General features: G+C 54.4%; 1 protein-coding gene across 2 annotated transcripts in view; it reads left to right on the top strand.

Moving 5' to 3' along the window:
* Positions 1–4,119: 4,119 nt before the first annotated feature.
* Positions 4,120–13,054, top strand: part of MFGE8 (milk fat globule EGF and factor V/VIII domain containing) — a 10,734-nt gene continuing 1,799 nt past the window's right edge. Inside the window, exons 1-6 of one of the 2 annotated variants that reach the window (XM_019634149.1) lie at positions 4,120–4,280; positions 6,603–6,728; positions 7,129–7,260; positions 9,050–9,231; positions 9,646–9,801; positions 10,427–10,571. In XM_019634149.1, coding sequence (XP_019489694.1) covers positions 4,196–4,280; positions 6,603–6,728; positions 7,129–7,260; positions 9,050–9,231; positions 9,646–9,801; positions 10,427–10,571 — 826 coding nt within the window. In that variant the 5' untranslated portion in view covers positions 4,120–4,195. The remainder of the gene's footprint in view (positions 4,281–6,602; positions 6,729–7,128; positions 7,261–9,049; positions 9,232–9,645; positions 9,802–10,426; positions 10,572–13,054) is intronic. The other variant, XM_019634150.1, reaches the window with a different exon arrangement.

Here is a 13,054-nt window from a genome sequence, read left to right as displayed (position 1 = left end):
TGCAATTACAAGTGGTGATTTCAAAGCTTCAGCTGGGTCTTTGTGTGCTCTGGGGGATGGGTGGTGTGAAGTACTAACTCAGGGACTGAGAGGCAACCTTGCAAATTGTAGGACCTTGTCCTCCTCAAGGATTAGGCAGTCCTATCTCCAAGAATGCCTGTCTGCCCTTAGGAAATGTGCGAGTATCTGATTCAGCAGTTCTGAGCTGGATAATTGGGGAAAGGAGGCTTTTGTGCAAGTCACCTTGCTGGTGAGACTGAAGGGGTTGGACTCGTGTGCAAAAGCTCCCCTGGCCAGACCACCATGTTATCTGGCAGTAGCCCCTAGGGCTTTAATCAGCATTCTAGATTCTAGGAAGATAAATAGACTCTAAAACCTTCTCTTTTTTTTTAAATTTTATTAGGGAACAGTGTGTTTCTCCAGGACCCATCAGCTCCAAGTCAAGCAGTTGTTTCAGTCTAGCTGTGGAGGACGCAGCTCCGCGGCCCATGTGGGGATTGAATCGGCAACCTTGTTATGAGCACTGCGCTCTAACCACCTGAGCTAACCGGCCGCCCCCTAAAATCTAAATTTTTGAAAGACAAATATCTTTATTTGACCTGTGGATATGCTGGGAAAGAAGTGGATTCTGGCTGATGGCCCATGTCCCAGAGAGTTCCTCAGCTGAGTATAAGCATAGGAGGAGAGCAAGGCTAGGAACTGGGACACCCCCAAGGGCACTGTGAGAAGGGTCTAATGTCTTAGGATCAAGAGGTTAGCAGTGCTACGTGGGTTTAGGGGCTCCAGGCCCTGCAGACAACTGGAGGGTAAAACCTGGGTTGGAGAAATGTTTTGTGTACCCTCTTAGGCTCTGTATCTGGAGGCCTATAATATTAGACTTACAAAAGACAAATTAACAAGAGAAAAACGTTTATTGACACACAGGAGTGCTGAATGATGAGTAACTCAACGTAGGGGTTAGAATTAGGGCTTGTGTATCTAACAGTAGGGGCAAGAAGGGGAAGGCAAAGCTCCTATGCAAAGAACATGGTTCTTTAGGAGAACAAAGGGGACATAGGAATGTTTGTAATAATGTTTGTACCTATAAAGATAGGTGGCCTTTCTGCCTTCTTCAGGGCCATAAAACTCCTCCAGAAAGGGGATTTATGGTAGGTTTACTCTTGGCCTCTTTCCTGGGAGCAGACCCACCCCAAAGAGAGAGCTGATGGCAGTCCTCATTTCTCAGAACTCCCTGCTTTTAGTCAGATAGGGAAGCTCCCAGAAGGCTGCTTTCCGTGTCTGTTGAATCTCAGCTGTCTTCAGCTTCATGTATTCTTCATCCCACCAACTCGGGGGTTCTGAGTGGGTCCTCACACCACACAGCTTGCAGTTGCTCGATGAATATTTTTGAATATGAATGAACACGGGTTAGGTAGGGACACTGTTTGATGGTGCAGCATGTGGCACAGGGATTGGGGCAGGAGGTGAAGTCCAAATTCCCTTCTCAGCTGCGGAACTTGCCCCATACAGCCAAGCTGGGCACCCTCTGGGCCAAGTAGCATATTTGGAATCTGTCAAAGGCTGGGCCCACCAATCTGTTCACCCGGCAATTTTGCGAAAGCTCTTCTGACATCTGCTGGGACTTGGGAATCGTGTTCTAAGAGGCTTTGAGGCCAGAGCTACAGAGGAGTGGGTTTGGAGCAAGAAGTCAGAAATTTTAAGTCTCAACCCTGTTCATTGAGAAGGTTAACGTTTTCTTGAAAGAAATGGGAAAATCAATGTCTGACAAGCTCTGGAGCTGCTGGCTTAAAGAGGGAGGCCGTGAGTAGGGCCAGGAAGACAGCCAGCTTCCAAACAGATTGGGGATCTTTGCATGGGAAAGGCCCCCAGACCCCTGAAGAGAGCTCCTTCCAGCTGGGGGATGAGAAGCAGGGAGGAATTAGAGAGGCTGGGTGTTGGATCATGGTGGTTGTGGGGTTAGCCAGGGATGCACCCTCCTGGCCTGCATTTTACTGACACCTCTCAACCCAGCCCAATTTGAGGCTCTTGTTCCAGCCTTCCTTGGATTCGATTTCCAAGAAAGGACTTGATGTTCTTCCGGAAATGGCCTTGCTCTGGACTCAGGCGTGAGATAGGTTGTCCAGATGTCCAGTTGGCCCGGTTAGAAAGGCTTTGAGCAGAGTCCTATCAAAATAGATCTTTCTAAGTCATTTTTTTCACTTCCTTTCTACTCTGCAGACCAGGTGAGAGCATGTTTCTTTTCCACAGCAGATGCTGGCTCCTCCAACGAACTGTTCTGGGTCACTGAAGCAACTTCTCTTGATGCCATTAATCTCCTATAAAGAAAGAAAGGAGACAAACTTTGAGTGAAGAAAATAAAGGTGCCTAACTAGCAGCTTGGCAGAGGTCATCAGGCAGGTAACATTCGAAGCCGGGGCTCGAATCTAGGCCCCAGCTCTAAACCCAGCTGCCTGTCTCACAGGCAACCCTGGATGAGAAAATGTCTCAGGGTGCCACTCAGCTGTGAATAGATCTGAGTGTCCGGCTTCAGGCGTCAGAGAAGGGGAAATTAGTCAGGGTGGAGGGATTTGCCAGAGAAATCACGACAGTGGTCAGCAGAAGCCAAAGTAAGAAAAATCACATAAAGGAACCTCAGAGTTTAGCCCACCTTTTTGGTTTCAGCGAGAACACACATCTACATTTTTCAACTGAAAGCACATTTATTCCCCAGCACTGGCCCCTGGCCCTTGGCCTTTGGCTTAGAAACAAAAGCGGGTTGTTTGGTCCCTGAGCAGGGATGTTTGCTCACAGATAATGATGTGTGCTCAGAGCAGAGTTGGTTTGGGCAAGACAGCGTGCATTTGGAGGGTGTGCTTGAGGGGCTGCTGTGCTGTTCTGCTCAAGCTCACGTGATGCCCACGTTCACGAATGCTGGGAAGCAGAAGCGGAGGGGGCTGGACTGGACAACCTCTTCCGGGCCCTCCACGTTGATGGAATTGAGCAGTGCGGGGCAAATAATCGTAACTCAGAATCTTAGAGATAGTGTTGACCTCACAGGTCACCTGTCCTCTGACCCTCTCATACACTATCCTGACACACGCCCTTTGCTTAAATCCCTCCAGTCACAGGGAGCCCGCCCCCCATAACAGCAGCCCACACCCCATTGCAATCCTGGCTGCTGTCATAGGAGCATTTCCTTTTCCCATATACAGTCTGCTTTGCTATCACCTCCACACCCTGGTTCTGGTTCTGCCCAATGGGGACAGTCATTCATTCCACAGATGTTTTAGGGGTGCTTCCTTGTGCTGGGCACTGCGCCCAGTCCTAGAGATCAGGAGCTCACCTAGTTGGGATGAGATAGATAAGAGGTAATTTATTTCAGTGAAAGTCACCATCATCCACTTAGTTGCTCAGGCAGAACCCGAGTGTCATCCTTGATCCCCTTCTCCCCTAACCCCATACACCCTATCTACCTGTGAGGGCTGTGGGCTCAACTTACAAAATATTTCTGGCGTTTATCCTCTTTTCCAGCCCTCTCCATTTGAATGGATGCTGCTATGCTGTGCTGTCTTTGTGGGCATGTCATTTTTCAAATGCATGTTTCTGTAGAATGAATTCTTGTTCAGTGGAATTGCTAGGTCTCTAGGTCTCAGCACTTGTCACTTTGACAAGCATCACCAAGTAGCTGTCTGGAGAAGGTGAACCAATTTACCCTCCCTTCAACAGTGCATGCTCGGGCTTGCGCCCCACAGCCTCGCACTCAAACGGTGTGCTCATACTTTGCTACTTGTCAATCTGATAAGTGAAAATATGGCATTCATTGTACTTTTAATTTGCATTCTTCGTAGTATGAATAAGCTTTAATATCTTTTCTTAAGTCTAAAATTAAAGAACAAAACCAAACCAAACTACTTCTGAGCCCTTCCTCCCTGCCCAGTCGATTTAGGACTGGGGCCTGGTCACTCACTGGCCCCAAACAGGATGCTGGGTGTGGCTGGGCTGGAGGCTGGGCGGGAAGGCGGGAGGCGGGAGGCGTGGACCCCTGGGACACCCCCTTCGCTCCGGGCTGCGGAGCCCCGCCCCTGAGTCCGCCTCCGGCCGGCCTGGGCGGAGCACCGGGCCAGTGGGCGGTGCTGCGCTGCCTGATTTATTCTGGTCCAGGAAAAGGAGTGAGAGTCCCGCAGTCTGCACAGTCGGAGCCCGGGCCCCGCACTCCATGTCCCCCAGCATGCCGGGACTCCGCCTGCTGGCCGCGCTATGCGGCGTGCTGCTCTGCGCCTCTGGCCTCTTCGCCGGCTCTGGTGAGTGATCACGCCGCCCTCCCGCCCCCGCCCCTCCTCTTTGCTCGGAAGTTCGCAGCGGCGCCCTCCCTCCACCTCCACTGTTGACAAACTCGGACAGAGAACCGAGGCGGGGTGGATGGGCAACTACCCGGGCTGCGCCCCTGCCTGTGGAGGGGATGCGCTTGGCCTCTCCCGCTGTCTCCGCACCCGCGCGTCTTGGCCAGTGAGAGGCTAGAGCGTTGGGCGGCGTCTCAGGACTCTGGGTGACAGCCCAGCTCTCCCCAGGGAAGTGGCTTACGCAAAACAAAGGAATCCCCTGTGTAAGGCCTCTCTTTTCCCATCTGTAAAGTGAGGCCATTGAACCGGGTCTGACTGGCGTGCACCTTCCGCTTGAAAGTTTCCAGGAGTCCTGTACTGATAAGTCTTCTTCAGCCAACTTTCTCTGGCAACTCCCTCCCAAGTCCTGGTGGCCGGTCTGATCCTAAGACATTTCTGCCCTTGCTTGTGGGTGTCTGCAGATAAGCTGAGGGAAGGCTGGGAGTGAGTGGGATGGACAGGCCCTGAGTGGGGCCCAGGGAGGGGGCTAGGAAGCTGGGGAGGGGCTTGGAAAAGGACTGCCTCCTGTGGAGGCAGCTCCTGACTCCTTCCTGCGACCTTGGCCGGCTGCTGTATCTTCCTGAGTCCTCCCCCGCCTAGGAGGCCTCCTCTAGCAGGCCCGTCATGGGGATCCCCATCCCCGTGGGGCCACGCCCCATCCCCGTGGGGCCACGCAGTCCCCTCCAGGGCTGGGAAAAGGGTGCCCATTGGAGGGGGGGTGGCAAGGGCTTTTCAGGTACCCCCTCCATCATTTTCTCATAGAAATGGAAGCCTTAAGGGCACTCCAAAGTCCCACGCACTTGGGAGCTGGTGGCTCCCCTCAGCAACCCTGAGAGATGCCCGGGTCTTGTTCTTTGCCATGCCTCTCAGTCCCCACAGTCTGAGCCCTGGCAAAATGTCCCTGGGGAAATCCCCCCAAAGGTCAGGACCCTGAAATCCCAAAGGTGATGTAGTAGGGATGTGAATTGGCTTTTCCCGAATGGGGAGCCCAGCAGCCAAAGGCGACGAACCGGCTGCTGTGCGCAGGTGAGTCAGTCTAAGGCCCTCCAGGTAGGGAATACCTTTCACTTTCCCTTTTTCCCACTGGACTGCTTTTCCCTGGAGCAGGATATGATTGGCACGGGAAGGAAGAGGACCTGGACCTTGTTGGGACAGGAACCCAGGACTCTGGCCATTCCTAAGCCTCTGTCTGTGCCGCAGCCTGCCAGCCAGGTCAGGGGAGGGGATTAACCTGCTATTTAAAGCCAGTGACTAATAGCTCCTTTGGAGCCTGGAGGCCGGTGCTGAGGTGGAGCTCTGAGGGCTCCATTGCTCATTAACGGTGTTCCCTTTCCTGGAGCCTGGGCCCTCTCTCCGGGGCTTTGGGATTTCAGGAGGGACCTCTAGTGTGGGGTCTTGTGCAGGCCTCTGGGATGCTAAGGTCAGAAGACCCTCCTGCGGGCTGACCCAGTTCACCAGAGCCAAGGGACTAGGGACGGACTAATAGTGCGCATCTGTCACCCAGGCCCCCAAGTAGAAGCTGTGACGTCCTCCCCAAGCTCTCTCCCACCACTGCAGTCCTGTCCAGTGTTTCTCAAATCATCCTGTCCTTCTCCTGACTTCCTTTCTCACCAGGAGTCCTGTGATAGCCTCCCTGATGCTCTCCTGGTCTCCTACCTACCCTGCTCCTGTCACATTTCCACCCTGCAGCTAGAGGGATCTTTGGGTAGCTACTTCCTTCTCAGACTTGGAAACGGGTTCCCCATTCCTACCTCATGCTTGAGAATCTCTGATTTATTTTTTTTGGTGGACCATCGTGGGGAGGCCGCAGGAAGGTTACGAGCCCCTGGTCTGCAGGGTGAAAAGTCTAAACTTGGCATTCTTAAGTCTCTCCCAGTCCGGCCCCAACCTACCTGTTCAGCTGTCTTCCTGTTCTCCAGCATACATGCTCTCTGTGCTTCTGCTTTTCTGTAGAGTGTGCTTTCTTCATCCCCCAGCCTGGCACACACTCCCACTCCGTCTTTTAGACCAGCTCACATGTCCCCTCCTCCTCTGTGAAACTCTCATCTTCATGGCAGAAACCACACCTGCAGTGGCCCCTCGTGCAGGCTTCCGTCAGAACTCATGGCGCCTGCTCACTCCCGTTGACTTCTCCGCCCTTTTCCCATGGCTTCTTGAAGCCCTCTCTCTTGGGGGCCCAGCACGTACGTGGTCATTGGCCCCCCAAATGTCTACTGAGTGAAGGACTTGTTCCTGCCACTGCAGGTGACTTCTGTGACTCCGGCCTGTGCCTGAATGGTGGGACCTGCTTGTTGGGCCAGGACAATGTCCCCTTCTACTGCCTCTGCCCTGATGGCTTCACAGGCCTCATTTGCAACGAGACTGAGAGAGGTACCTACCTTGGACTGCGGCTGCTGCGCCACACCCAGCTCCCAGTTGCAGTCCAGGCTGCTGGGCTGAGCATGTCCATCCTGAAGTGGGTAGCATCCCCAGTACCTCTCCCCGTTGTCAGCTGGCATTTCCCTGGAAACTCCCAGGCCACTTGAAAAGCTGTGCTGCTTTCCTCTATTTGGGCTGCTTCACCTACAGATGACCCTCCTTTGGCGCCAGGTTGGCCCAGCCTCCATCAGGCAGAGTCAGGGAAGGAGGGAGTGGATGGTTGGGGGGAGGCGGGCGATGAGCTGAGTTTGGGCGGAGTGTGCGTTTGGGCTGGGTCCGACTGCTGCTGCCTGTCTCTGCACCCAGCTGCTTCCTGATCACCTGCCCGTCTTACCTGCCTTCCCTTCCCCAGGTCCCTGCTTCCCAAACCCCTGCCTCAATGATGCTGAGTGCCAGGTGATCGACGACTCACACCGTGGGGACGTCTTCACCCAGTACATCTGCGAGTGCCCTCATGGCTACACAGGCACCCACTGTGAGACCAGTGAGTATCTGGGGGTGCCAGCCCTTGGGGCGGGGGGAACAGACCCTGAGCCACAGTCCTGGCAGCCAGGGCCTCCTCTGGGTAGACAGAGCCTCGGTTAGGCCACGGGGTAGGTGGGAGGGTTGTCCTGTTGTCCCTCCCCAGGCTTCTTCCCAGCCAGCCTCCTTGCCTGGGACTGCAGGCCAGGCCTGATGTTATTGCAAGGGAGTGAGGGGCGATGGTGGCCCCTAAGGTCATGGGAGTGCTATTTCCTGGGTCACCATGAATCAGACACACAGCATTAGGGTTAAGCCTTGGATTTTTCTGCCATCAGGGGAAAACAAACATGTTCTTAATCTTTGGGGCCCAGGAGGTCAGTAACTAAGGCTTGGGCCTCAGGATCTGACAGCGCCTGGACCGTGTTTGACCTGTGGCCTCATCATAGAGGTCAGTGAGGGAGGGAGAGGCCTGGGCAGGCTGGGCGGTCCCTTCATGGTCAGGTGGTCAGAGGCCCAGTGGGTACAGAGGGGCTGACTTGCCTGGCTTGGTTGGTTATCCACTCGGCCACAGAATGGCCTTGGGTGGGTGCCCAACCACTTTGCCCTCAGCGGCTCTGCGTGCCCTTCTCCCTCCGTGCCCAGCGGGAGTCCCTCCCCCCAAACCAGGACTTTTCTGAAAAGTTTACATCTAGGCCCAGGGTGGGTGAAGTTGGGGGAGGGGGCAGATCTCTGCAGTCCCGTGGGTCTCTCACTGACTGTCTCGGGCAGGGGGTTGGCTGTTCTCCCTCAGACAGATGTGGGGATGCACACGGAGGTTGGCTGACCTGCAGAAGGAGGAGGGAGGCTGTGCCAGCTGGGTGGGAGCTGGGGCCCTGGGGGAGAGCCGGTGAAGTGATGTCCTTCACCCTGTGGGAGGCAGCAGCGTGCAGGGCCTGTGCCTTGGGCCCTGGGCTGAGGCCAGTGTGTTTGAAATCCTGGATGGAGGAATGTGGGTGTGTGTGGTGGGGGATCACCAAGGCAGACAGAGCCCTAGGTGGGGCCGGGTGGGCCCACTAATTACTGTGCTGGGAGCCTAGGTAACCATGGGTGTGCTTGAGTTGGAATTACCCACCTAGCCTTCTCGGGCAGGAGGTGAGTGAGAGGTGGGGCAGCCCCTCCTTGTTTGAGCCAGGGGTGTTGGAGTAGGGTGATCTGACCCTAGGTTCTCTGCTTGGGAGTAAGGAAAATGGCTCAGTTCCCATGGCCATACTGCTGGGGTGATGGTGAAGGTGATGGGGCCCTGGCCAGAGGCAGTCTTGTAGATGGCTGGGTCAGGACCAGGAGCTGGAAGAGGCAGAGGGTATGAGAGAAGACGGAATGGCCTTCGTGCCCCACCCGGAAAACTCCTGCCATATGGGATCCTAGAATACTCCAGGCACATTTACTTCACTGATTTGCTTATTGCCTTATGGGCAGTATACTGGCATCTGAGGTGCCCCTTCTCCCAAAGCCATCCTGGGGAAGCCAGGAGCTGTGCTTGGGCGGGATGTGGTGGTCCTCCTGGTGGGACCACCAACTGCAGCCTTGGAGAGGCTCTGGCCCCCAGTTATAGCAGCTCCATCAGAACAGACCTGGGTCCCAGCCCCCCATGACTATGTCTGGCCGCTCTCTGCCTCACCACGCACCTTTTCTTGATATCTCTTCTTGGGCCCTCCTTGTCCATTCGTTGTCTCTGCTCTGGGTTCTCAGCAGAGGCCACACTGTCTTGTTCTCTTATCCTCTGGGGCCCACCTGCTCGGGTGGCCCCCTGACTCCTGTCTTTCTCCCTGCAGCCTGCACCATGCCTCTGGGCATGCAGACAGGTGCCATTGCCGACTCGCAGATCTCCGCCTCGTCCTTGTACTTTGGCTTCATGGGTTTGCAGCGCTGGGCCCCGGAGCTGGCCCGCCTGCACCGCACGGGCATTGTCAACGCCTGGACAGCCAGCAACTACGATAGAAGACCCTGGATCCAGGTGTGGAAGGGAGGGCCCTGGGGTGGGTGGCGTGATCGGAGGGGAGCATGAGTGTGCCTGCATTTGGGGTCACCCCAGGAAGGGTTCAGAATGGGGATCCAGGTGGCCAGGTAGCAGGTTCCTGCAGGTGAAGTGTCTATAAGTGGACGGTAGCCTTGGGGGGCCTGGAGTGGGTGGGCAGGATGAGGGGAACAGACCTCAGGCTGTGGAGGGCCTGTTTGCACTGGATAAGACCTCTGAGGGCTTTGTCGGTCCTGTGTGCTTCGCTGAGTACTGGGCCCCGTCTGGAGAGGGCCGGATGCATAGGCCTCTGTTATTTGTTCTGCTTGTGATATTCCTTCTCTGGATGTGGAGTGGAAGAGGTAGAAGGAACCGGTGAGCTTAAAGGTACCGTCCTCCCTGCCCTGGGTCCAGGTGAACCTGATGCGGAAAATGCGGGTGACGGGCGTGGTGACGCAGGGCGCCAGCCGCTCAGGCAGTGCTGAGTACATAAAGAGTTTCAAGGTGGCCTACAGCCTCAACGGGAAAAAATTCCAGTTTATCCAGGAAGACGATGAATCAGGAGACAAGGTGAGGCTGTTGGGGCCCTGAGGAAGGACTGTGGTCAGCACCCTTGGGGATCCAGTGTTGTTTGAGGGCCCCCAATGAGGCAAGGGTAACCTGAGCGATTGGCCATGAGGTGGGTCTTCAGGTGTATCTTGGTTCCCAGAAATTGGGAAACCCAGATTGTTCCCATGTTTTGTGGTTATAAGTAATAGCCCCACTTTATACATAAGAACAGCGAGACTCAAAAGGTTTCCGTGATCTGTTGAGGGTGGCTTGTTGTGCATTTTGACCCTTCCAGGGCCACCATGTACAGTTGTGCAGGTTGTATACTGCTCAAGGATGTCATTACTAGGTGAGCACCACTGACAATATAGATATCATAGTGAAGTGTCACGAGAAAGGAGTGCCTTTTTCTAATTTGCACAGAGGCACCCCACAAATTTATAGGCGGCCCTGTGTGAAAGACAGGGGTTTGTGCCCAGGCCCCATGATGATCAAGGAAGCTGTGACAAAGGGAATCTGGGTTGTTGACTGTGGGATGGCCAGGGGAAGGGCTGAGTCCCCAGTGGCTCTCCTAATCCCCCCTGTAGCAAGCCCAGGAGGGGGACTGCCCACACTGACCACTCCTACAATCTGCTCTTCCTCCTAGATATTTAAGGGTAACTGGGACAACAATAGCCTGAAGACCAACCTGTTTGACACCCCTCTGGAGACGCAGTATGTGAGGCTGGTGCCCGTTATGTGTCACCGGGGCTGCACCCTGCGCTTTGAGCTTCTTGGCTGTGAGCTGAATGGTGAGTGGTGGGGACTGTGGTCCATCCTAGAGGGTGGCCTGTCTTCTCGGCCAAGCTGAGCTGGGTAGGGCTGCAGCAAGGGTCCGGGACCTGGGCGCAGATAGCAGAGGCACACTAGAGGGATCACCTGGCCATTAGCCATCCTGTCCAGGTGTTCTCTGTCTGCCAACCCATGGCATTCTGGGGTGGAGAACAAAAGAGACATCACTTCCGTTTTCAAAGCATTTTCACTTATTCTGATTGGTTCCTGGAGCTTCTAGTGTGACATTAGTTCTGTTCTGCAGATATCAGCTCCATGAGGGCAAGGAGTTTGTTCTGTTCACTGCTGTATCCCGGGTGCCTAGAACAGTGCCTGGATCATAGGTGCTCAATAAATATTTGATGAACGAGTTAATGAATGAATGAGGAAAGTGAGGCCCAGATAAATTATTTATCAAGGGCACACAGCTGGTAGGTATTAAAACTTGGTCTAGATCCCTGGGCTTCTGACAGCAGCCCATCCAGTGCCCTCTCCTACCCCAAGCGTCCTGTAGTCTGCATTCAAGAGAAACATGGGGGATTCTAGGGTCATAGGGAATGTGAGGGGGGGGGGTGCTTCTCGCTGCCCTTGCCATTGAGTTCCAGATGGAGGAATGGGGGGACCAGAAAGGGACAGGTTTCTGCTGAGTCAAGGAAAAGTCACCCTTGGGGAGGTCAGGTGCAGGGTTAGGGCTAAGGAGCAGCCTTCTCAGCCCAGCTCACCCAGCTTTCTCTTTTTGCAGCCAATGCCACCTGCTGGCCACTGGCAGAACTGTAGGACTCACTAGGCAGATTGCAGATCAGAGGTGGCTGTCTGCCTTTCTGTCTTATCCAAGACCCCACCCTCGGTGGCACTTCTTCCTCTTCTCCCATTTCAGATACCACCCAATACTACTTAGAGCAGAGTTCTGTGTGCCTGGCTGGGTTTAGTCATTTTTTTTTTTTTTTTAAGATTTTATTGGGGAATTGGGGAAGGGGAACAGACAAGTTGCTGTCCTTTTGTTGTTCAGCCTAGTTGTGGAGGACGTTGCTTCACTGGCCCATGTTGGTATTATCATTGCGCTCTTCCCGGCTGAGGCAGATCGGTCACCGGCCTCTGGACGGCCGCTCACAGCGGCTCTTGGCAGCTCACACCGGCTGCCGGCCACACACCGTAGCCCATGGCAACCCACTGCAGCAGGGGCTGCAGCCTACGCCGTCGCTGGCGACTCACTGCAGCCCAGCTCCAGGTCGAGCTGTTGTTCAGCATCTTAGCTGTAGACGGCAGTGTCACTGGCCCTCATGTGGGATCCGAACTGGGACCCTGCTGCTCAGAGCTGGCATCCCAAGCCAGCTCTTAACCAACGCACCACTCATTTCAATGCCGGCCCAGTCATTTTTTGAAAATTACAAACATAATACATAAAAAATTGAGCATTTAAATGTATAGATGCAAATTTGCGTCACCGGTCCACAGTGTGTTAAGTCTTTGTTCCTAGGCTCACCGCCTTTTGAGCCTAGTTGTTGAAGTGAGAAGTTAAAGACTTTTCCTTCTGCTAAAAGGAAATTTTGGCAATTGGTAAAGGACAGAGACGGGTCTAGGGGCTCCTACCCTGGCTCCTCTCCCTGGAATCCCTCGCCACAAGCTGTCACCGTCTGAGGCCTTTGGCTGTGCATGGTCCTGTCACAGCTGACACTCTCTGAAGTCAAGAAAGGATGAGCTTTGCAGGCTTAGGAAGGGAGGCTGCCCTCTCTGCTTCCCCCTGGATCTGGACCATCTCCTTTCTGTAATAGACATTCTACTCCCCCCAATTCCCGAAAGGGACAGACAACTGTGGAGTGGGGATTCTGCCAGGCGTGAGACATACCTGTCATTCTCTTGGGAGTTTTCTCTTATACTGCCCGTCCCCAACGATTCTGGCCACCTTCAGGTACACATGAGTACAAAACAGCCCAGCACATTCCTCAGGGTTTGGGGCAGGCCTGAGTGAAACCGAGGCCAGCTTCTGAGGCCAGCCCTCACAGGCCTGTCCGACAGCACGCTGACTGTTGCGTGGGTGAAGTCCCTCTGCCAGACACTGAGGGAGGGGCTGCCGGACAAGGCTACGCGGTCACCCCTGAGTTCTCACTTCTCTGCCTTCCCCCGGCTGACAGTCCCATTCATTGCTCTGGTCACCACCAGACAGGCCGTCACGGCACTGGGGTGTGTGGATGTGGAGGTGGTGTCATAGTGTGACGTGGTGATCAGGAGTTTAGCACAGTGTTTTTCTCTCAGCCTCAGTTTTCTCATTTGTAGGATGGGTTTGCTAATATCTTTATTCAGGTTTTTGTCTGGTAGATCAACGACTAAAGTAAGCACTGAATCAGTGGGATGGTGTTTATTCGTGTTCTGGACGATAATCCCAGGACTCAGCAGTGTGGATAGCAGCTGTACTGTAGGAGTGACAGAGGAGGGGCTGTGAGTCCAGGGCAGGGACAAGTCCTCC

The sequence above is a fragment of the Hipposideros armiger genome, unplaced genomic scaffold (genome assembly GCF_001890085.2).
Source record: "Hipposideros armiger isolate ML-2016 unplaced genomic scaffold, ASM189008v1 scaffold_1517, whole genome shotgun sequence".
Classification (NCBI taxonomy): Eukaryota; Metazoa; Chordata; class Mammalia; order Chiroptera; family Hipposideridae; genus Hipposideros; species Hipposideros armiger.
The sequence above is the reverse complement of the archived record's forward strand: the minus strand, read 5'-3'. Positions and strand labels throughout refer to the sequence as shown.